The sequence below is a fragment of the Pseudoliparis swirei genome, chromosome 6 (assembly GCF_029220125.1).
Source record: "Pseudoliparis swirei isolate HS2019 ecotype Mariana Trench chromosome 6, NWPU_hadal_v1, whole genome shotgun sequence".
In the NCBI taxonomy this organism is placed as follows: Eukaryota; Metazoa; Chordata; class Actinopteri; order Perciformes; family Liparidae; genus Pseudoliparis; species Pseudoliparis swirei.
In genome coordinates this window covers 26,344,566-26,370,651 of record NC_079393.1, presented here as the reverse complement: position 1 = coordinate 26,370,651, position 26,086 = coordinate 26,344,566, and the positions used below count along the sequence as shown (strand labels likewise).

General features: G+C 42.3%; 1 protein-coding gene and 1 long non-coding RNA gene across 2 annotated transcripts in view; one reads left to right on the top strand and one right to left on the bottom strand.

Moving 5' to 3' along the window:
- The first annotated feature begins 989 nt into the window (after positions 1-989).
- Positions 990-2,045, top strand: LOC130194840 (uncharacterized). The gene is made up of 3 exons (XR_008831972.1): positions 990-1,074; positions 1,729-1,814; positions 1,958-2,045. It is a non-coding gene; the product is annotated as an uncharacterized LOC130194840 (long non-coding RNA).
- Positions 2,046-7,672: 5,627 nt separating this feature from the next.
- The window catches only part of LOC130195667 (septin-7-like), a 50,552-nt gene continuing 32,138 nt past the window's right edge, over positions 7,673-26,086 (bottom strand). Inside the window, exons 4-9 of the mRNA XM_056417337.1 lie at positions 17,701-17,805; positions 15,907-16,011; positions 14,098-14,202; positions 12,476-12,593; positions 12,192-12,284; positions 7,673-9,722 (exon numbers count right to left, since the gene is read on the bottom strand). Of these exons, the coding sequence (XP_056273312.1) occupies positions 9,588-9,722; positions 12,192-12,284; positions 12,476-12,593; positions 14,098-14,202; positions 15,907-16,011; positions 17,701-17,805 (661 nt within the window). The 3' untranslated portion in view covers positions 7,673-9,587. The remainder of the gene's footprint in view (positions 9,723-12,191; positions 12,285-12,475; positions 12,594-14,097; positions 14,203-15,906; positions 16,012-17,700; positions 17,806-26,086) is intronic.

Genomic DNA, 26,086 nt, shown 5'->3' with positions numbered 1-26,086 from the left:
GTGAGTTCTATGAGTACACAGCTGGAAAATACGTAGAGCATGTGCAGGTTTTCACTGATGGATCTAAAGATCCAGTTGCAGGCAGTACAGGGTCTGCTGTTTCAGTCCCGAGCAAACATTATGAAATATACAGACGCACTTCGGATTTTCTGGCTGTGTATTCAGTTGAATTGTATGCACTTGTCTTGGCATTAGAGTGGATTGAGAAACAAAGACCAGGCAAAGTCCTTGTGTGCAGTGACTCCATGTCGGCACTCGCCAGTCTGAAGTCGGGTCTGTCCAAAACGCGACAAGATCTACTGTTTAAAATATTGACAATGAGCTCAAGAGCAGTGGAGCAAGGCATTGAAGTAGTATTTTTATGGGTGCCGCTCATGTAGGTATCAGAGGGAATGAGAAAGTGGACAAGCTAGCCAAACAAGCACTAAAGGAAAACAGAGTACAAGTAGATCTTAAGTTATCAAAAGCAGAGGGAAAGGGCATCATCAAGGAAAATATCAACAGGGTGTGGCAACGTCAATGGGACCAGGAGACGAGGGGGAGACACTTGTACTCAATTCAGAGTAAAGTGAGGGGGGTAAAAGTCAGGAGGAAATAGGAGGAAGAAGTCACAATGGCAAGATTGAGGATTGGGCACAGCTATTTATGCAGCACATTATTTGTGATGGGGAAACACCCAACTGGACTTTGTGAGCGCTGCCAGGCACCAGAAACGGTACAACATGTTGTTACCACATGCAATAAATACAGGTCAGAAAGGAAGGTCATGTTGGAAGAAATGGAGAGACAAGGGATGAAGGGAAGCGAGATAGGGAGTATATTGGAGTGGGGGTCGAGTGGTGTGGGAAGAGGGTGTTTCATGCCATTTTTGCGAGCAACAGGACTGATGGGGAAAGTATAGTAGCTAGGAACCGGAAGATGGCAGTAGTGCAACTTAAAGGATGCAAGCTGCCGTAAAACACCACAGAAGAAGAAGAAGAAGACGTCGTGTCAAACCAGACCACAGGAAGCGGGCCGTTCCACTTTTGCAAACTGCGCTGGAGCTCACTTTTCTAAACCCCTCAACCATATCAGGTACATGTCCGCGTTGGGCAGAGTCTCCTCTCTCCAGCGGTGTCAACGCGATGTCTGTTGGGCTTGTGCGTCTCGTATAAAGAGCCGGGGTTTGACAGGTAGTTTTGTTAAAAATCGCTAGATCGACGCGAGGCTCCGTGCTTCACTTTAAAATGAGTACATCTTAAAAGTAAATTGATGCTTCCGCCTGTACGGCTTTATAACTACGTCTGAGAGACAGTGAGCCATAATCTACGGACGAAGAAAGACGAACGAGCCACCACGACAACGGCTACAACTCGAGCTAAAATGGCGGACAGCTAACGCTACAAGTGTCCGGACGTCTCCACCGGTGTTACGGGTTAAGAAGCGACCGTGTCGGACCGGGAGAAGTTGCGCACCATGCTGGTTAGTGACCTCAAACACACGATGGACGAGGCCTTGACTCGACCAACACGGCGACGTGAAACTACAGAGCAACACGGCGATGTTCCTCACGTGTTCCTCACATGATGTAATGTCTGATCCGTGTTCCTCACATGATGTAATGTCTGATCCATGTTCCTCACGTGTTCCTCACATGATGTAATGTCTGATCCATGTTCCTCACGTGTTCCTCACATGATGTAATGTCTGATCCGTGTTCCTCACATGATGTAATGTCTGTGCTTCCAGGTCATCGTGAGGATGCTCCTGGAGGGCCTGTGGTTGAGACGGTGTTAATGACCATCCAGTTCTTCCCGTGTCGCCTCAGTATCACGGTCAGTGTGTGAGTCCATGTTCTGTGAACTAGTCGTGTGTGTGGCTTTAATTCTGGGAACGATTTAAATCCAAAGACTTTTCCTGGCCTAGTCGTGTTTGTATGGAAAGCTTGAGTGAGTGTTTCCTTTGTTGTTCTTGTTAGAGCCAACATGCAATGCTCCTCATGAGGAGGAACCATCTGGACTTCAAGCTCCTGACACTCTGGACCAGGACACGCTGGACGCCTACATGAAGGTGGGTCCTCTTCCTCACACGTGGAGCTGTAGCTCGTAACAGCAGACAGAGCTGCTCCCTCAGGAGTTCATAGGCTCTCCATAGCGGAGTCAGCTTCCTCTATGTTAATATATATATATACATACATATAAATATATATATCACATCTTGTTGTCACCTTTTCACCCCTCATGAGTTTGCAGGTATGGTTAATGTGAGCGTTGGGGAGCTGCTGGATGACATGACTTCAGTTATTTAGGGTGTTCTCACGTTTATCCCACTATACAGTAACATTTAAAGTCATTCAGTTATAAATGTGATGCAGGTTTTAATTGCCTCGCTGAAGAACATATGCAGAATAATGTAGTTACACTCACGTAGTTACACACATGTAGTTACACTCACGTAGTTACACTCACGTAGTTACACACATGTAGTTACACACATGTAGTTACTAATGTAGTTACACACGTAGTTACACACATGTAGTTACACACATGTAGTTACACACATGTAGTTACACTCATGTAGTTACACTCATGTAGTTACACTCACGTAGTTACACAGACGTAGTTACACACATGTAGTTACACACGTAGTTACACTCATGTAGTTACACACATGTAGTTACACACATGTAGTTACACACACGTAGTTACACTCATGTAGTTACACTCACGTAGTTACACTCACGTAGTTACACAGACGTAGTTACACACATGTAGTTACACACATGTAGTTACACACATGTAGTTACACACATGTAGTTACACTCATGTAGTTACACACATGTAGTTACACTGACGTAGTTACTCACGTAGTTACACACATGTAGTTACACACACGTAGTTACACTCATGTAGTTACACACATGTAGTTACACACATGTAGTTACACTCATGTAGTTACACTCACGTAGTTACACTCACGTAGTTACACTCACGTAGTTACACTCACGTAGTTACACACATGTAGTTACACACACGTAGTTACACTGATGTAGTTACACTGATGTAGTTACACACATGTAGTTACACACATGTAGTTACACACATGTAGTTACACACATGTAGTTACACTCATGTAGTTACACACATGTAGTTACACACACGTAGTTACACACACGTAGTTACACTCATGTAGTTACACACACGTAGTTACACAGATGTAGTTACACACATGTAGTTACACACATGTAGTTACACTCATGTAGTTACACACATGTAGTTACACTCATGTAGTTACACACACGTAGTTACACTCATGTAGTTACACTCATGTAGTTACACACATGTAGTTACACTCATGTAGTTACACACACGTAGTTACACTCATGTAGTTACACTCATGTAGTTACACTCATGTAGTTACACACACGTAGTTACACACATGTAGTTACACTCATGTAGTTACACTCATGTAGTTACACACACGTAGTTACACACACGTAGTTACACTCATGTAGTTACACTCATGTAGTTACACACACGTAGTTACACTCATGTAGTTACACACATGTAGTTACACACATGTAGTTACACACACGTAGTTACACACACGTAGTTACACACACGTAGTTACACACACGTAGTTACACACATGTAGTTACACACATGTAGTTACACACACGTAGTTACACACATGTAGTTACACACATAATAATTCATCTTTATTCATAAAGAAAATGTAAGCTAGCGGTCTGATGCTGCCAGAGGAAATGCAGGTCGAGGATGTATTGCTTCATCAGTGTATTGATGCTAATGCTTCAACTCTGTCAGAATTTTCTTTTTTGGCATTGGGTGCCCTTTTTGGGGTTTGAGCACCTGCCCCTCAAAATGTCTGTGCACGTGCCTGTATATATGTATATATGAATATATACATATATATATATTAGTGCTGTGAAAAATAACGCGTTAACTCAGTTAATTAAATTACAGGTTTAACTAGTTTTGTTTTTTTAGCGCATTTAACGCATGCGCAGAATGAGCTTCCAATCCGTCTGTTGTTGGTCGTCTCTACAGCAGCGTGTCATTCTGTCTCTAGTGTCGCGTTAACGCGACTCCGATCTCAGTCTCGCGCGCCGCAGAGCTCGGATGCCGGCGTGTGCGCGAACATCGGGACGAAAAAAAAGGCATATATAAAGCACCTCAAACATGAAAGAAATTAAAGATTTCTTTAAACATTTAGGACTTTTACTTTGAAAAATTTCCTAATTGATACATTAAAATTGTTTGATTGCTATTGTAGGGGATTTCAGATATGTATGGCACACATCTGCATTATTCATTTCCTGGAACTCTTGTTTAACATACAAAAGTCTGACTTATTTTTATCAACTCTTCCTTGGTACAGTAAAAATGTTTTGATGTTAGCATAATTTAAGCTAAATCTCAGAAACGATCTCTAAAGATACTAAATCAGTTCATTGTTTACTTGTATATGTTCGTGTATGATTTGTCGACATCTTATTTTGAAAAACGGATGTTTCACATAAATCCCTTCCACTAACTTTATCAAAACCCTCGCGCGCTCCCGATCGAATGCGTTTACCGTGAGCCAGTGGCGTCCCTAGGCTAAAGCCCCGGATGTTTTTTAATTAGCCCCGAATGTTAATTAAACAAAATAAAAATAAAAGATTTGGCACACACGTGGTTAACACCTCCAGGTCGCACGTGACGTCATTCACCTAAAACAGCGGAGTCAGGCTGGCAGCAGGCGCACGTAACAGCAAGCTGCTGTCTGAGAGTGTTTCTATGTCTACAAATGTTGCTGCTTCACTCCTCTGCTTCACTCTTCTGGGCTAAGCCCAGCACCGCCGCTCCCATAACGCGCATCGCTCTGCCGTGATACGCGCCGACACATCCGCGCACATTCTCACTAGCACACGCTTATTAACTCGATTACTATTGATCAAAACAGAACGAGGGTTCGGCTGTAGCCTACTTGAAACATACTATTGAGAACATATTCGCTGACATGCACGTGATGAACACAGTTTTTTTTCATTTTTTTTTTTCATCGCAGACTTTTTTTTGCCTTAGGCGCTTGGGATTTGTCATAGGCGCTCGGGAAAACGGCTTAGAAATCAGAATCAGAAACAGGTTTATTGCCAAAGAATGTTCATATTAAAAAACAAACAAAAAACGAGAACTTTTGGAGAAGGCAAGAATCACAGACCAAGACACTGCTTACGCCCAAATGTTCTCTATGCAGGAAAAACCCTGTATGTCACCACCAATGTTCCCTCTAATTTGTCATGTGTCTGGGCATACACACAAGCTCCCTGAGCACACTGAGGACCACTGTGAGCAACATCAGATGTGCACGCTGTGGCCACACACCAGTATCACACCTGTTCAAAACCTTGGATCATAGCAAGTTACATGGCTTATTAAAAGAATCAAATTACAGCAGCAATTTTCATTAGTTTACTTTTAATATAAGTGATTTTGCCCACTTAAGATGAAAAAGACAAACATCTTGTTGTTCATGAGATGTATAGTACGTTATATATGCGAGAGTCCTGCTTTGGCCTGGCTGTGGTCCAGTTGTGGCCTGGCTGAGGGTCCTGTTCTGGAACAAATGAGACATATACACCTTTCAGACATAACATTTTGTTCACATTAAAACATTCACATTTTGCTCAATGACATGTGCTGTAGCTTGTGATACAGTATAAATTCCTGTAACTCTGTAAAATATATAATTACAGTTTTGTTATGAGCATTTCTACTACCCATAAATGATCTAGTAGTAACAGCATTTATTGATTAATATCCATAAATGAAAAATCTTAATAAATGTCAGTAGAATATGCACACATTTTGACTTAAATGTTACCTTATTTTTCACGTCTGTGCTTCTCACTTCTCCAACGGTTGTACACGTTGTCCAGGTTGATGCTTCGTCTGCTTCTTGCTTTGACTTTATGCGCATCAGCTGGTCCAAATGTGCCACTTCAAGGACTCACATACTTTGCCATGTGATTGTGGATTTGTGGAACTGACAGCATTGATGCATTCATTTTGATGGCAAGTAAAATATTGTCAATGAGAACTTTAACTTGCTTGGGGTCAGATTTTGTTTTGTGTGACAGCTCGTTCCTTTTCTCTCGGTCTTCTGCGCTCTCCCGCAATAATGAACCAACCCCTGTCCCACCTTGAGTCTTCGTACAATTCCAACAGCTTTCAAATGACTTTTCTGCTGAATGTGATGCTTGAGGTAGTCCAACTCCCATTCAGTCCACAACGTTACCGCTGAAGCCTCATTTGCTCCTTTGGCTTCACTGCATGTTTTGCAGAGTTGACCTTTCTCACTCGAAAAAGACAAAATCTCACCCAGTTTCACCGCTTGTTCTTCTATTTGCACATCCTCCGACAGCCATTCCATCCTAAAAGAACCGCATTTCTTTTTTACTTTGGCTTGGTGAGTGGACGTGCCGCGGGCGCTGCCCGTACGTTTCGCCATGATAAGGGGTTGCATCTCATGACTCCGCCGTATTGTTGTTAGCTAGCTAACCTGCATGGTGCGTATGGGCAGGGCACATAAGCAAGCACTATCAATGCTCTGATTGGCTGCGTAGCGTAAGTAAACCGTATCGTATCATTGGCTGGACACCTGTCACTTACTGTGTTACATTGAAAAATGGTACAAAAAACACATTATTGGTTTAAGTCATTAGATTAGATTAGGTCTAATATTAGATATTAATTAATACGTTTATGGTGAATTTTATTTTATGCGCTGCATAGATTTTCTTGTGCGCTGAGAATGTGCGAGCAGTGCGCGATTGCACAGGCGCGCAGCTTAGAGGGAACATTGGTCACCACAGTAAATGTAAACTTCAGAGGGGCATGAAGAGAGATATTTATAGTGTGGAGGAAGGAGGTGAAGCTGCTTCAGAAGATCTTCCCTTTCTTAGTAGTAGTAGCTTTTATTGTCAATTTCTTCACATGTTAAGACACACAAAGGAATCGAAAAGACGTTTCCCACTCTCCCACGGTGAAACATACAAAAGTGCACAGGCACAACAGACAAGACAAGACATTTACTAAGTAAACACAAAGACAAAGATTCACGTACAGTTGCTATAAATACTATATATATATATATAAATACTATATATATATAAATACTATAATGTAATAAAAAAATTTAAACAAGTGAATACAAGCGATTAAAGTGCAGAGCCTTGAGTGATTTTTTAGGGGGGCGGGGGGATTTTCAGCTTCCTGTCAGACTGGAGGATTTGGCTGGGGGGAGTGAGGGGAGAGAATTTAGCTTCCTGACAGCTTGGTGTATGAAGCCATTACTGAGTCTGGTGGTGCGGCAACGGAGGCTCCTATACCTTCTTCCAGAGGGTAGGAGACTGAACAGACTGTGTGCAGGGTGGCTGGTGTCATTCACAATGGAGGTAGCTCTCCGGGTGAGGCGAGTGGTGTAAATGTCTTGCAAGGAAGGGAGTGGGGCACCAATGATCTTACCAGCTGTGTTCACTATGCGTTGCAGTGCTTTCTTGCTGTGTTCAGTGCAGCTACTGCCCCACACAGTGATGCAGCTGGACAGGATGCTTTCAATGGTGCCCCGGTAGAATGTGTTCAGGATGGGTATGGGAGCTTTCGCTCTCTTGAGCTATGGAGGAAGTAGAGGCGCTGCTGGGCTTTCTTCGTCAGTGATGCAGAGTTGGTTGCCCAGGAGAGGTCCTCACTGATGTGCACCCCCAGGAATTTGGTGCTGCTCACTCGCTCCACAGCAGCACCATCGATGGTCAGTGGTGGGTGTACAGTGTGGCTTTTCCTGAAGTCAACCACAATCTCCTTTGTTTTGATGACATTCAGCAAGAGGTTGTTGTCTCTGCACCACGTGGTCAAAAGGTTGACCTCCTTCCTGTAGTGGGTCTCATCGTTCTTGGTGATGAGACCCACCAGAGTTGTGTCGTCCACAAACTTCACCATGTGATTGCTGCTGTAGGTTGTTGTGCAGTCGTGAGTCAGCAGGGTGAAGAGCAGGGGACCGAGCACACAGCCTTGTGGGGCCCCTGTGCTGAGTGTGATGCTGCTCGAGGTGTTGTTGCCGACTCGTACCGCTTGTGGCCTCTCACTGAGGAAGTCCAGAATTCAATTGCAAAGGGAGGTGTTGAGCCCCAGCTGGTCCAGTTTACAAATGAGTTGTTGTGGGATTATGGTGTTAAAAGCTGAACTAAAGTCTATGAAAAGCATTCTCACATGTGAGTCTGCTTTTTCCAGGTGGGTGAGGGCTGGGTGGAGAGCAGATTGCGTCCTGTGGACCGTTTGGCCCGGGATGCGAACTGAAAGGGGTCCAGGGTGGGGGGGAGGATGGACTTGATGTGAGACATGACGAGCCGTTCAAAGCACTTCATAATGATGGGGGTCAGTGCCACAGGGCGATAGTCATTGAAGCAGGATGGAGCCGGTTTCTTTGGCACAGGTATGATGATGGAGGTCTTGAAGTGTGATGGAACAGCAGCTTGACTCAGAGAAGTGTTGAAGATATCCGTGAAGATATCCTTAAGCTCCTCTGCGCAGTCCCTCAGTACACGGCCTGGAATGTTGTCTGGGCCTGTTGCTTTGCGGGGGTTGATAGTGGAGAGTGCCCTCTTCACCCTTTCAGCAGACAGGCACAGAGCCTGGTCGTGGGGGGGGAGTCTTCTGTGGGTTTGTGTTATTTGTTGCTTCAAACCGTGCAAAGAAGCTGTTTAGGTCGTTGAGCAGAGAGATGTTGTCGTCGCAGGTCTGTGATGCAGGCTTGTAATCCGTTATGGTCTGGATGCCCTGCCACAGGCTGCGCGTGTCTGCTGTCCTTGAAGTGGCTGGTTATCTTTTTTGTGTAGTCCTGTTTTGCTTTTCTGATGCCACGGGACAGGCTGGCTCTAGCTGTTCTCAGACCAATTCTATCCCCGGCTCTGAAGGCTTTGTCTCTGACCCTCAGCAGCCGATGGACAGCTCCTGTCAGCCATGGCTTCTTGTTAGCCCGAGTGATGATGGTCTTTGTGTGGGTCACATCATCTGTGCATTTGCGGATGTAGGAGAAAACGGTGACTGTAAGCTCCTCATTGTCTATGTGGTTGTTATTTGTTACTTCTTCTTGTTCTTCTCCATCGTCCTGCAGACAAACCAGAGACACGTTGTGTATTATTCTGTTGGCCGTCTTCTAAGATCTCTTCTCTTCCAGGTAGAGGTCAGAATTAGACACGGCCCGTTTCTACACGCGTGTGCGCAGCTAGTGAACAGGAAGCAGGAAGCTAGTGAACAGGAAACAGGAGGCTAGTGAACAGGAAGCAGGAAGCTAGTGAACAGGAAACAGGAGGCTAGTGAACAGGAAGCAGGAAGCTATTGAACAGGAAACAGGAAGCTAGTGAACAGGAAACAGGCAGCTAGTGAACAGGAAACAGGCGGCTAGTGAACAGGAAACAGGCGGCTAGTGACACGCTGAGACCTGGTCGTGAATACATGCAGTGGATACGGGGGAGGGGGAGGGGCAGCGTGCGTCCCGATGGAGGTGACCCTGTGACCCCGTGTCTCTCTGATCGAGGTACCTCATCACACCTCATCACTGCAGTGGACCCGGGTGAGCCTACCTTCCGCCACGCCCCACGGGTACTGGCAACCTCTGACCTTCTTACCGTTCACCTCGATCACCACGTTGATGCCGACGACGGCCAGCGGCATCTTCTCCTGGGGAGGAGAGACGAACGACTTTATTGTACTGGAGGAGAGCGTTGTGGGCGGGGCCTCCGGCGGTTTGAACCACCGCTTCGTTCGATTGGTTCCTGTGGAAGCCGACGTCACTTAAACTGTCCTCTGGTGCAGGGCTCCAGACTGCGACCAAATGGTCGCATTTTGCACCTAAAATTAGACACAGTGCGAGTAAATTTTTCATCAACTCGCGCATGCGCGACCAGTAAATTAGCAGATTTCTTTTTTTTGTTATTAAATATTTTTGTTGCTTACAAACTTGTTCTACACTTCAGCCCACTATAGTTAGCGGTAATGCCTGAATGACTGGTTTGCTAACCGACATTAACTCCAGAAGAAGAAGAAAGGAGACGAAAACCGAAGAAGAAGAAGGCTGGCCTGTGTGTGAGCGGGGCTAATGTGTGAAAAGAGGCGCACCGCAACGGAGACGCGAGGCGAGGGCCGCAGAGTGAGAGGTCCACGGGATCCTCACCACCGAAGCGGCGTCCCGTCCCCGAGTTGAATCTCTGGGTCAACTCAGCCGACTCTCACATGTCTGAGCCCTTATAGACTGATGTTCACGGTAAACGCATTCGATCGGGAGCGCGCGAGGGTTTTGATAACGTTAGCGGAAGGATTTAAGTGACAACATCCGGTTTTGCAAAGTTAGCGGAAAGAACTACGTAAAACAACATCCCCTTATCAAAATAAGATGTCGACAAATCATACACTAACATATAAAAGTAAACAATGAACTGATGTATCTTTATAGATATTTTCTGAGATTTAGCTTAAATTATGCTAACATTAAAAATGTTTACTGTACCAAGGAAGAGTTTATAAAATTAGTCAGTCTTTTGTATGTTAAGAAAAGTCCTGTATATAGATTTCCCAAGAGTTCCAGGAAATGAATGATGCAGATGTGTTCCATACATATCTGAAATCTACAATAGCAATCAAACAATTTTAATGTATCAATTAGGAAATTTTTCAAAGTAAAAGTTCTAAATGTTTAAAGAAATCGGTAATTTCTTTAATGTTTGAGTTGCTTTATATATGTATTTCCTCATAGTCCTAGGCAATAATGCTACACAATAAATAGAATGCTTCAATCAACACCGTGATCGGTGATTGGTATTATCGGATCGGCAGATACTGATTTCAGTGATCGGTGATCGGTATTATCGGTGATCGGCAGATACTGATTTCAGTGATCGGTGATCGGTATTATCGGTGATCGGCAGATACTGATTTCAGTGATCGGTGATCGGCACCAAAACCTGATCGGTGCATCTCTAGAAACCAACAAATGTTTTGATTGGCCACATCGGTGCAACATGCACATGCTCAAGGTATGTTTTCTCTTCAAATATGTTTAAACTCAATACAGTAACTTCTGAAGAGTTCTCTGTTGTGAATGTTTTGCAGTTCATGAAGGCAAACAGGCATAAGATTGTATATTGTCAAATTATTTATCAGTAATACAGTAAAAATGATGGGAAAACTTTGCAAGTCGATTTATAGTGTGTCAGGGTTTTTCCTGCAGAGAAAATTTGGGCGCCTAAGCCGTTTTCCCGAGCGCCTATGACAAATCCCGAGCGCCTAAGGCAAAAAAAAGTCTGCGTTGAAAAAACAAAAAACACCTGTGTTCATCAGGTTCATGTCAGCGAATATGTTCTCAATAGTATGTTTCAAGGAGGTGTGCTCACCTGTGTGCGCGTATCACGGCAGAGCGGCCAGCTGCTGATCACGCACTCAATAGCTCGACTGCATGAATAAAAAAATTTTTGGGACCACCCAAGACCCATTTTGACCCAGGAAAAAGTGCGCCCCTAAATTTTCTGCTTGCGCCCCTAACATTTTAAGTTAGGAGCGACTGTGCTCCTAGTTAAAAAAGTTAGTCTGGAGCCCTGCTCTGGTGCAGAGGGGGAGAGAACTGACCTCAAGAGATGTTATTATGCGTGTGACTCCACACACACTTCTACACGGCTAACCGGAATGCTAACAGCTAACACGGGCAAGCCAGACACATGCTAGCATCAGCAGTTTGTTCATCAGCAGGATGTAACCGTGGTTACATGGAAGACAAATACTAGTAAAATAAACCAGATTGTACAATTGATTATTTGTATTCATGTATAAATTTAACTGTTGGATTAAAAACTATTTAGGCGCTCTGGTTTCTGCCTCCTGGCAAATACTGTTGTCATTTAACATCTGGATATATTGTATTGTGTGATGTGATGACTGTATTTACTCTGCAGAGTGATGCAGGTGTGTCTACACACAGATGTACAGGTGTGTGTGTGTGTGTGTACACATTTAGACGTCTGGCTCGGTCGAATGAGGTGACCTCTTTTTGAAAAACGTTGGAAATATCAGTAAAAGTCAAACGTAACTGTGTTATGCACCTGTCAGTATTTCCACAAAAAATACAGGAATAATAAATAAATGAACACGATTGTTTACCTTGATCCTGCGGATGAGCTTGTTGTGCTCGTCGTCCTCCGTGTCGGGGAAGTCGTAGATCTTAATTTGTTGTTTCTGAATGTCTTTCATGATCTGACGAGAGGAAATGTAATTAATGATATTGCACACACACACACCTGTTTCCATGAGTCATTACAGCAATGGGACACGCACGCACACACACACAGTCGCGCACACACACACACAGATTTTCTCACACACACACTGTCTCTCACACACACACAGTCTCACACACACACACACACAGTCTCACACACACACACCTGTTTTTTAAACAGCTGGCACTCCTCGGGGGTCAGCGTGTCGGCCTTAGCGATCAGAGGGATGATGTTCACCTTATCGTGGAGTCGCTTCATGAACTCGATGTCCAGCGGCTTCAGACTGATGGACACAAACAAAACCAGATATATAAATATATACAACAAAAGATATATATTTATATAAATATATATATATGAATAAATATAAATATATACATATACATATTTAAAAATAAATATATATGTATAAATAAATATATATATACGAAAATATCTAAACATAAATACATATATATATATATAGAGAAATACATATATATATAAAAAGATATATACATCTATATAAATACATAAAAGTAAATATATATATATAAATAAAGAGAGAGAGAGAGAAGGATCCCGTCTCATGCTGCTTGTTAACTAAACCCTGGTCTCTGATTGGCCGGTACTCGGTCTCTCCGCCTGACCTGTGCCTCCCCCAATATTAAATATTAAATGCGATGGTTTTTCTCAATGTTTTTTGTTTGTTATTGTTGGCTATTGCATTTAAGATCAACTTGTGAAAAAGAATTTGGAAATATCAGAAACATTTGTTTTGCAAATAATCCCAAATCCATTGATCAAAGTTTAGCCTGTGAGTCGGGGCTCGGGTCCAAAGGAGAAACAGCGAGTGAACACTTTCTGTACGTCGAGTGGAATTACCCACAATCCATCAGAGCAACGTGACGTTAGACACCAGGGTTACCGGTGGAAACATGGAGAGGTAAAAAGAAACAGAAAAAAGAAAATGGTATATTAAACCCCAACACACCTGCGTCTGCATCACGAGTACTGTACACACATGTTCACTTAAGTGATGCACGCCACGCCCGGACACAGGCGTATACATGCGTGTGTGTGTGTGTCAGAGAGAGACTGTGTCTATGAGACTGTGTGTGTGTGTGTGTAAAGGAAATACTGATACTCCTTATGACTAGATTTAAATTCACCCAATAAATCATCATATCGTGATACACTTTCCATCACTTGTTTTACATTTGACGGGACAGTCATCAGTTCTTTAATAACGTTCATCTTGCGTGTAAGCATTCCGAGTTTTATCTTCCTGGATTTACGCAAATCTTTTGCGGTTTCATTTTCATCCAACTCAGTTTGCACATGTGTGCCTTCGGGTTTACTGGCTTCATCAGCCATTGTGTAACAAAAAAGGGAAGAATCTTCGCAAAGATCAACGTATCCTTTCCAAAATAGATCAACGCTCCGTTGCCGTCAAGCTAATCCAGCAAGGCGCGCGCGCATCAACTAACAAGCAGCGTTTAAACTTTCTTCTAACAACTTAAAGTCTGATCAAACTTGATTCAAAGACAATCCATAATTTGAACAAAAATAGTATCTAACGAATTAATACAAGCTTCGGCTCCTAGAGCTCTTTGTCCAAGCACAACTTTAACGGGTACTGTAGATCTTTATTTGATGTTCCTGAATGTCTTTCACGATCTGACGAGAGGAAATGTAATTAATGATATTGCACACACACACACACCTGTTTCCATGAGTCATTACAGCAATGGGACACGCACGCACACACACACACAGTCTCACACACACACACCTGTTTTTTAAACAGCTGGCACTCCTCGGGGGTCAGCGTGTCGGCCTTAGCGATCAGAGGGATGATGTTCACCTTATCGTGGAGTCGCTTCATGAACTCGATGTCCAGCGGCTTCAGACTGATGGACACAAACAAAACCAGATATATAAATATATACAAAAAAAGATATATATTTATATAAATATATACATATATATATATAAAAATAAATAAATATATAAATAAATATATATGAATAAATATAACAATATAAATATATACATATACATATTTAAAAATAAATATGTATAAATAAATATATACAAATAATATATATATCTATAAAAATAAAAATATATATAAATATCTATATATATATACGAAAATATCTCAACATAAATACATATATATATAGAGAAATACATATATATATAAATAAATATATACATCTATATAAATAAATATAAATATCTATATAAAAATAAATATAAATATATAAAAGTAAATATATATATATAAATAAAGAGAGAGAGAGAGAAGGATCCCGTCTCATGCTGCTTGTTAACTAAACCCTGGTCTCTGATTGGCCGGTACTCGGTCTCCGCTCTGACCTGTGCCTCCCCCAATATTAAATATTAAATGCGATGGTTTTTCTCAATGTTTTTTTTTGTTATTGTTGGCTATTGCATTTAAGATCAACTTGTGAAAAAGAATTTGGAAATATCAGAAACATTTGTTTTGCAAATAATCCCAAATCCATTGATCAAAGTTTAGCCTGTGAGTCGGGGCTCGGGTCCCGGGTCCAAAGGAGAAACAGCGAGTGAACACTTTCTGTACGTCGAGTGGAATTACCCACAATCCATCAGAGCAACGTGACGTTAGACACCAGGGTTACCGGTGGAAACATGGAGAGGTGAAAAGAAACAGAAAAAAGAAAATGGTATATTAAACCCCAACACACCTGCGTCTGCATCACGAGTACTGTACACACATGTTCACTTAAGTGATGCACACCACGCCCGGACACAGGCGTATACATGTGTGTGTGTGTGTGTGTCAGAGAGAGACTGTGTCTATGAGACTGTGTGTGTGTGTGTGTAAAGGAGATACTGATACTCCTTATGACTAGATTTAAATTCACCCAATAAATCATCATATCGTGATACACTTTCCATCACTTGTTTTACATTTGACGGGACAGTCATCAGTTCTTTAATAACGTTCATCTTGCGTGTAAGCATTCCGAGTTTTATCTTCCTGGATTTACGCAAATCTTTTGCGGTTTCATTTTCATCCAACTCAGTTTGCACATGTGTGCCTTCGGGTTTACTGGCTTCATCAGCCATTGTGTAACAAAAAAGGGAAGAATCTTCAAAGATCAACGTATCCTTTCCAAAATAGATCAACGCTCCGTTGCCGTCAAGCTAATCCAGCAAGGCGCGCGCGCATCAACTAACAAGCAGCGTTTAAACTTTCTTCTAACAACTTAAAGTCTGATCAAACTTGATTCAAAGACAATCCATAATTTGAACAAAAATAGTATCTCACGAATTAATACAAGCTTCGGCTCCTAGAGCTCTTTGTCCAAGCATAACTTTAACGGGTACTGTAGATCTTTATTTGATGTTCCTGAATGTCTTTCACGATCTGACGAGAGGAAATGTAATTAATGATATTGCACACACACACACCTGTTTCCATGAGTCATTACAGCAATGGGACACGCACACACACACACACACAGTCGCTCACACGCGCACACACACACACAGATTTTCTCACACACACACTGTCTCTCACACACACACAGTCTCACACACACACACACACCTGTTTTTTAAACAGCTGGCACTCCTCGGGGGTCAGCGTGTCGGCCTTAGCGATCAGAGGGATGATGTTCACCTTATCGTGGAGTCGCTTCATGAACTCGATGTCCAGCGGCTTCAGACTGATGGACACAAACAAAACCAGATATATAAATATATAAAAAAAAAGATATATATTTATATAAATATATACATATATATATAAATAAATATATATATATGAATACATATAAAAATATAAATATATACATATACATATTTAAAAATAAATATGTATAAATAAATATATACAAATAATATATATATATATAAAAATAAAAATATATATAAATATCTATATATATATATACGAAAATATCTAAACATAAATACATATATATATAGAGAAATACATATATATATAAATAAATATATACATCTGTATAAATAAATATAAATATCTATATAAAAATAAATATAAATATATAAAAGTAAATATATATATATAAATAAAGAGAGAGAGAGAGAGAAGGTTCCCGTCTCATGCTGCTTGTTAACTAAACCCTGGTCTCTGATTGGCCGGTACTCGGTCTCCGCTCTGACCTGTGCCTCCCCCAATATTAAATATAAAATGCGATGGTTTTTCTCAATGTTTTTTTTTGTTATTGTTGGCTATTGCATTTAAGATCAACTTGTGAAAAAGAATTTGGAAATATCAGAAACATTTGTTTTGCAAATAATCCCAAATCCATTGATCAAAGTTTAGCCTGTGAGTCGGGGCTCGGGTCCAAAGGAGAAACAGCGAGTGAACACTTTCTGTACGTCGAGTGGAATTACCCACAATCCATCAGAGCAACGTGACATTAGACACCAGGGTTACCGGTGGAAACATGGAGAGGTGAAAAGAAGCAGAAAAAAGAAAATGGTATATTAAACCCCAACACACCTGCGTCTGCATCACGAGTACTGTACACACATGTTCACTTAAGTGATGCACGCCACGCCCGGACACAGGCGTGTACATGTGTGTGTGTGTGTGTCAGAGAGAGACTGTGTCTATGAGACTGTGTGTGTGTGTGTGTAAAGGAGATACTGATACACCTTATGACTAGATTTAAATTCACCCAATAAATCATCATATCGTGATACACTTTCCATCACTTGTTTTACATTTGACGGGACAGTCATCAGTTCTTTAATAACGTTCATCTTGCGTGTAAGCATTCCGAGTTTTATCTTCCTGGATTTACGCAAATCTTTTGCGGTTTCATTTTCATCCAACTCAGTTTGCACATGTGTGCCTTCGGGTTTACTGGCTTCATCAGCCATTGTGTAACAAAAAAGGGAAGAATCTTCGCAAAGATCAACGTATCCTTTCCAAAATAGATCAACGCTCCGTTGCCGTCAAGCTAATCCAGCAAGGCGCGCGCGCATCAACTAACAAGCAGCGTTTAAACTTTCTTCTAACAACTTAAAGTCTGATCAAACTTGATTCAAAGACAATCCATAATTTGAACAAAAATAGTATCTCACGAATTAATACAAGCTTCGGCTCCTAGAGCTCTTTGTCCAAGCATAACTTTAACGGGTACTGTAGATCTTTATTTGATGTTCCTGAATGTCTTTCACGATCTGACGAGAGGAAATGTAATTAATGATATTGCACACACACACACCTGTTTCCATGAGTCATTACAGCAATGGGACACGCACGCACACACACACACACAGTCGCTCACACGCGCACACACACACACAGATTTTCTCACACACACACTGTCTCTCACACACACACAGTCTCTCACACACACACACACACCTGTTTTTTAAACAGCTGGCACTCCTCGGGGGTCAGCGTGTCGGCCTTAGCGATCAGAGGGATGATGTTCACCTTATCGTGGAGTCGCTTCATGAACTCGATGTCCAGCGGCTTCAGACTGATGGACACAAACAAAACCAGATATATAAATATATACAAAAAAAGATATATATTTATATAAATATATACATATATATATAAATAAATATATATATATGAATACATATAAAAATATAAATATATACATATACATATTTAAAAATAAATATGTATAAATAAATATATACAAATAATATATATATATAAAAATAAAAATATATATAAATATCTATATATATATACGAAAATATCTAAACATAAATACATATATATATAGAGAAATACATATATATATAAATAAATATATACATCTATATAAATAAATATAAATATCTATATAAAAATAAATATAAATATATAAAAGTAAATATATATATATAAATAAAGAGAGAGAGAGAGAGAAGGATCCCGTCTCATGCTGCTTGTTAACTAAACCCTGGTCTCTGATTGGCCGGTACTCGGTCTCCGCTCTGACCTGTGCCTCCCCCAATATTAAATATAAAATGCGATGGTTTTTCAATGTTTTTGTTATTGTTGGCTATTGCATTTAAGATCAACTTGTGAAAAAGAATTTGGAAATATCAGAAACATTTGTTTTGCAAATAATCCCAAATCCATTGATCAAAGTTTAGCCTGTGAGTCGGGGCTCGGGTCCAAAGGAGAAACAGCGGAGCCCATATCCTCACCATACGGGCCCAAGATGATGTTATTGCGGAGTGAATCAACACAAGCCTTTTACGACAGTTTGCTACACGTCTGTCAGTAGAGCACGCTTATTCCCCTCAATAAAGTTACCGGTGTGAGCTAGGGCTGCAACAACGAATCGATAAAATCGATAAAAATCGATTATTAAAATAGTTGGCAACGAATTTCATTATCGATTCGTTGTGTCGCGCGATTATTACAGCGCTCAATAAGTCACGGAGTGTAAACAAAGTTGAGTTGAGCGCAGAGCGGCGCAGGAGAAACAAGAGCGGAGAGGAGAGACGGAAAGCTGCGTTGTGAGAGCCAATCAGCGCTGAGCTGCTCCTCTGTTGATTAATCTAATTGGCTGCTGCTGCTCACGTGGCGCTGGATGCGGAAGTCATTCACGTCGTCGGAGACATTCACGGAGCTAAGTGGTGACGTTATGAACCCAGACACCAGGGCGCTACATGTCACGACGTGTGTGGCATTTCCACAAGAATATAACGTAGAAAACATGGTTATTTATTCCGTGGCGGATAGCGGAAAATATTTTTCCATGGAGAAAGGCAACGGAGATAAGCCACGACTCGCTGTGAGCGCTGCGCGTGCAGACACCATTTAACGGAGCGGAGCAGCGCGTGCGCCTGATCGCTCTTTTAATTAAGTATCGATACTAAAAATATGCTAAATCACATCGTTTTTAACGTACGGGTACTTTGTTAGTATCGCTGCAGATGTAGCGGACTAACATTCAAGCTAACCCAACTTCCCAAACGCTGTCGACATCTGAACGCTGATTGGCCGAGACGCGACACGTCCATCAAAGATGTTATATTGTGAAGTAGAGCACCACTTCACATTTTTCCCGCGTCTCACTGCAATCTCAACGGCAGCGGGCTAGGTGAAAAAAAAAAAAAAAATCTGAACGCGTCTCTGATATTGTTCAGGGGGCCACATGGGGACCACTGCTCAGGAGAGGAAAGCTGTCAGTCTGTTTGTGACGGTTCATCCTCATGACCAGTGAACAGGTTCATCACCATGGTGACCAGTGAACAGGTTCATCACCATGGTGACCAGTGAACAGGTTCATACTGCTGACCAGTGGATCTCCAGGACCTTTCCATGACTTTAAACCAAATTTCCATGATTAAACATTTTGTGAAAACTCTGTCTATACTTGACAAAGTGAGAAGATGTAGTATTTAAACTAACAATGAGAATTCCAAAGCACACTGTATATATACAGTGTAAATTAAAATTTGAATAAAACAAATTTGCATTACTTTTCCAAATATTTTGGGATTTTATTTTTTTCAATTACTTTTCTAGGCCTGCTAATAGCCATTTAAAAATTCCATGACTTTTCCAGGTTTTCCATGACCGTACGGACCCTGTTTTGAATAAAGGGTTGAAAATTAAAGTTTTTTGTTTTTTTATCCGATTAATCGATTAATCGATAGAATAATCAACCGATTAATCGATTATCAAAATAATCGTTAGTTGCAGCCCTAGTGTGAGCCTTCCCCCCTCCTCTCTATCTCTCCTCTCCCGTCTCCTCCCCCCCCCCCCCTCTACTTTTCTCTCCTCTCCTCTTGCCCCACACAAGAGAATAAGCGGCGTGACTTTTCTTTCCGTCTTCCACCCGAGGCGATCGAATCGGTTTACGTGCGTGTTTCTTAACATGGCGCCCGAACAGGGACCTTTGAGGTAGATAGGCTTGTGTATGATACCTTAATTAATCAATACGCGGTTAATTAAATGGAAAATAACGATTCAATTTTGAAATCTTATTTTAACTTCGAGCACAAGGAGCGGATTCTTCTCTCTCAGGTTAAAACACACGAACCCTCCCCGACGAAAAACTGTATGAAACCAGTGAAAACGAACTGAGTTGATTTATTTACTTTGCCAGAGAAGGTAAGCAGTGATTTTCCGGCGAGCACTCGGACTAACTGTATGCTCGGCCCCCGTGCCGGCGAACACCCACTATCTGCCCTCTGCCCTACTCACCGAGGCACTCCAACTGTTTATCGGGGCAATCGAAGCCCGTAAGCTGGCCCTCCTTTTCCCTAGAAAAGGAACCGTCCATTTAACGCGGTACCGATCGATTTTCAGAGTTTTGGTAGTTCCGGAAAAGTAGGAAATCCTTTAAAACTAAAAGTACTTCACGCGCGGGCGTTTTAAAGGCAGTTAGCATGGAGTAAATAAATCAATGCGCAATAGGTTGAAGAGTACCTAGCTTGTTGGAATAACCCGCTTGGCGAGAGCGTACATTTCTACGCTCGTCCCCCGTCTAAAACCCAGCTTAACCCTAAAAATGCGTTATTGGCACACAGAGAAAGCCGAGCTGAGCTGATCCCTCAGTGCGATAAAGGCTCAGGAACTGAAGAGACGAAAAAAGGCACAAAACTCTCCTAGTACTTGTAATTAATAGTGTTTAATTACAAAACTTTAAACATAAGCCGATGAGTTAGGCTCCACGTCCGGAGATAGCCGTCGCTTGGCATGTGTGTTTAAATAATTGACAGCGGATGAACTGAGTGAGCGTATCACCATTTACTCCGACTGACCAGTGGTGTGTGTGTGTGTGTGATTGTATATAGTGACGCCGTTCTAACCAGACAGCGGCTGTAACAATTACTCTAAAAATTATAGGGGTTGTAATCCTTCTGGGATTGCTCCTCAAACATATTCCAAGAGGTGTGTGCGTGAGATCACAGCCTTTTTATTTGGAAGAGAGGAGCGTGGTTTGAGCGAAGGCTGAGAGGAGGAAAAAAGAGGCCGTACTACAGCGTCACCACGGCTGTAAGTGATGTCCCACTCCCACCACAGTTGTACCGCTCAGGCACTGGTCTCCCTCTTCCTTTATTGTGCATATTGATGTGCAGGGTGGCGCGAATAATACTGTAATAACGGCAGTGTTGTTTTGACCATCTATGATAAATCTGGCAGTGTTGGATAAACAATCCTTGTGTTCCCCCAGGACATGTGGTGATAAATATCTGACTAAATCCCTATAGGAGGCTGCAGTGTGTTACATGCTGGAGCTTTGTTTTCATTGTTCCCCCCCTTTTCCCAAACAGGCTGTTGTCAAATGCATCATGCCTCATCCTAACGATATCACTGAATATAGCAGTTTATGGACACTCGGACGTCCTAGTTATACAGGAAAATATATCATTAACCTAGAATAGGATAAAAAATCCTCCTTTTATTTCCAAAGCGAGTTGGACTACCTTGAAGAGGTGTGATCCTCCTTGGTGGAGGTTGATTTGATTTATTGACTTTAATTAGATTTATTGGCTTTGATTTGATTGATTGACTTTATTCCTATGAAGTGTTTTGGTTCAGGTTGATCCATTGATTGCAAATTACATTTTTGACCGTTTTAATCAGTTGCGACATAACTAATAACGTTCAAAATAAAAAGAGACACTAATAAAAAGAACAGGCCGGTGCGCAGGCACGGCACAGACAGCTGAAGTAAATGCCATTTTGGAAGGCCTCTTAGCAGCTAAGAAGAACAACACTTCTAAACCAAGACTTGTAACTGACAGAGATTACTGTCACAAAACAGGTACTCAGGAATTGGAGTACTGGAAACGAAGAGATTTTACAAATGTAAAAGGCGAACCACTCGCCCACGCGCATTTGTGGAGTCGGATAGCAGAAATAACTTGTTCTATGTACCTAGATTGGAATCATGTTAATAGTCACACCGACGTTAGAGATTACGATCAGAAAGGTAATAGACAAGTTGCCCTAATGGCCCAGACACGACTTAAGGTGGCCAAACTCTCCCTGATATTTCCACCGGGATGGAAGGGAGAAGACGCATTCACTGAGGTGCCACCTGACGATGCCCATCGGGTGGTCACCGAAGTGCACGAAGGGCTAGGGCATGTGGGTCATGAGAAGATTCTAAAGGTTTTGAAACGTGATCTTCATCCCTGCTCTGAACACACACACAACACCGGTCAGATCACGATGTCAGCAATGTGCCATGGTCGATGGGTTTAAGAAAGCTACGCCGTAGCGACTTAAGTAGAATGGCAAGTCCTTATCCCATCAATCCTGAACTTGAACTTGACATCGGTGACCTGACTACACACACAACACAAGCCGTGTGGATGCTCAGCTCCTCGGGGACAAAATTTGGGTAGGCGAAAGCCTGTGTAACCTGAAATTGACTCTCAAAGGTACCATCGTTTCCGATTGGGAAAGAACTTGTCGCTTACAGTGGCGAAGATACTATTCGAGGACATGCGCTGCATGCCCGGATTCAGTCTCGGGATGTATTTGGCGAGGTGACCCAGAGAACCGCCCTGACAGGTTTCTAACCCCATACGTAGCAGATCTCCCTGTGGGTTTAGCCAGAGAGGGCCTCCCCTCCTGTCGCCTGATTTTTTGTGGGCCCTGCGTTACCACGTTTGGCCGAAGAACAGTAATGGGGCGTTATGTTGTAACGACTCAATAATAACTTTGATAGACGATTTAATGACGAGCTTCCTATTTTTCTTTGATACTTTTATTCTGTTTTGTTTATTGTTTTGACCTCACAGGATATTTCTGGTGGCGGAAATATCGGATACCTGTTCTGATTATGGTGATATTGGGTGCCATAATTGGTCTGCTGCATAAATTAGGTTTGTTACCATTAGCCCGTTACAGCACGGCTAAAATTCTGAAGGGGATATGTTATGTCATCAAACACACCATTATCATACTGTTCCGAATGTTAAAATATTGCGTAGTGGCTCTAGCAAGTGCACTACCTTCAACAGGTGCGAGCCCGAGAAATCGGCTCGTGCGGACCAGGGGTAGATCTCCGAAGGTGAGATTTGAACCTGGTGCTAAATAAACAGGGAGGAGAGCGCCTCCCACAAACGTTCCTTAAGAACAGGACGAGGGGCGCAAGGAGAAGGAGAGAGGGTGTTAGGGGAACGGCGGTTCTCTTAAACAGGATCTCCTGACGACAGTTAAAACAACCATTTTTTGACAGGTCTTAAAGACATTTTTAACTAACTGACTGATCGACTGAATGTGTTGACTTTTGTATATATCACTTTTTAGCCAGTTAATGGTAAATGTTTAGACGGAGTAACTCTTTTGTTTTGAATTTTGGGGACGGGTGACCTGTTGACCTTTTATCTTTTTGTTTCTCTCACAGGGTGACGTTGTCACCTGGTGGGAGTTTACTTTTGTGACCTGTTGACCTTTTATCTTTTTGTTTCTCTCACAGGGTGACGTTGTCACCTGGGGGGAGTTTACTTTTGTGACCTGTTGACCTTTTATCTTTTTGTTTCTCTCACAGGGTGACGTTGTCACCTGGTGGGATTTTACTTTTGTGACCTGTTGACCTTTTACCTTTTGTTTCTCTCACAGGGTGACGTTGTCACCTGGTGGGATTTTACTTTTGTGACCTGTTGACCTTTTACCTTTTGTTTCTCTCACAGGGTGACCTTTAGGGCTGCAACAACGAATCGATAAAATCGATAAAAATCGATTATTAAAATAGTTGGCAACGAATTTCATTATCGATTCGTTGTGTCGAGCGATTATTACGGCGCTCAATAAGTCACGGAGTATAAACAAAGTTGAGTTGAGCGCAGAGCGGCGCAGGAGAAACCAGAGAGGAGTGAGAGACGGAACGCTGCGTTGTGAGAGCCAATCAGCGCTGAGCTGCTCCTCTGTTGATGAATCTAATTGGCTGCTGCTGCTCACGTGGCGCTGGATGCGGAAGTCATTCACGTAGTCGGAGACATTCACGGAGCTGAGTGCGCCTCCGGGTGACGTTATGAACCCAGACACCAGGGCGCTACATGTCACGACGTGTGTGGCATTTCCACAAGAGTATAACGTAGAAAACATGGTTATTTATTCCGTGGCGGATAGCGGAAAATATTTTTCCATGGAGAAAGGCAACGGAGATAAGCCACGACTCGCTGTGGCGCTGCAGACAACATTTAACAGAGCGGAGCAGCGTGCGCTCTGATCGCTCTTTTAATGAAGTATCGATACTAAAAATATGCTAAATCACATCGTTTTTAACGTACGGTACTTTGTTAGCATCGCTACACCGTGCAGCGTGACGGCACCAGATGTAGCGGACTAACATTCAAGCTAACCTAACTTCCCAAACGCTGTCGACATCTGAACGCTGATTGGCCGAGACGCGACACGTCAGGTGAAAACAATAATACATCGTAACGCGTCTCTGATATTGTTCAGGGTGCCGGTCCACATGGGGACCACTGCTCAGGAGAGGAAAGCTGTCAGTCTGTTTCTGACGGGTTCATCACCATGGTGACCAGTGAACAGGTTCATCCACATGCTGACCAGTGGATCTCCAGGACCTTTCCATGACTAAACCAAATTTCCATGATTAAACATTTTGTGAAAACTCTGTCTATCCGTGACAAAGTGAGAAGATGTAGTATTTAAACTAACAATGAGAATTCCAAAGCATAACGTATATATACCGTGTAAATTAAAATGTGAATAAAACACATTTGCATTACTTTTCCAAATATTTTGGGATTTTATTTTTTTCAATTACTTTTATAGGCCCGCTAATAGCCATTTAAAAACTCCATGACTTTTCCAGGTTTTCCATGACCGTACGGACCCTGTTTTGAATAAAGGGTTGAAAATTAAAGTTGTTTTGTTTTTTTATCCGATTAATCGATTAATCGATAGAATAATCAACCGATTAATCGATTATCAAAATAATCGTTAGTTGCAGCCCTAGTGACCTTGTCACCTGGGGGGAGTTTACTTTTGTGACCTGTTGACCTTTTATCTTTTTGTTTCTCTCACAGGGTGACGTTGTCACCTGGTGGGATTTTACTTTTGTGACCTGTTGACCTTTTACCTTTTGTTTCTCTCACAGGGTGACCTTTAGGGCTGCAACAACGAATCGATAAAATCGATAAAAATCGATTATTAAAATAGTTGGCAACGAATTTCATTATCGATTCGTTGTGTCGAGCGATTATTACGGCGCTCAATAAGTCACGGAGTATAAACAAAGTTGAGTTGAGCGCAGAGGGCGCAGGAGAAACCAGAGAGGAGTGAGAGAGGCGCTGCGTTGAGAGCCAATCAGCGCTGAGCTGCTCCTCTGTTGATGAATCTAATTGGCTGCTGCTGCTCACGTGGCGCTGGATGCGGAAGTCATTCACGTAGTCGGAGACATTCACGGAGCTGAGTGCGCCTCCGGGTGACGTTATGAACCCAGACACCAGGGCGCTACATGTCACGACGTGTGGCATTTCCACAAGAGTATAACGTAGAAAACATGGTTATTTATTCCGTGGCGGATAGCGGAAAATATTTTTCCATGGAGAAAGGCAACGGAGATAAGCCACGACTCGCTGTGAGCGCTGCGCGTGCAGACAACATTTAACGGAGCGGAGCAGCGCGTGCGCTCTGATCGCTCTTTTAATGAAGTATCGATACTAAAAATATGCTAAATCACATCGTTTTTAACGTACGGTACTTTGTTAGCATCGCTACACCGTGCAGCGTGACGGCACCAGATGTAGCGGACTAACATTCAAGCTAACCTAACTTCCCAAACGCTGTCGACATCTGAACGCTGATTGGCCGAGACG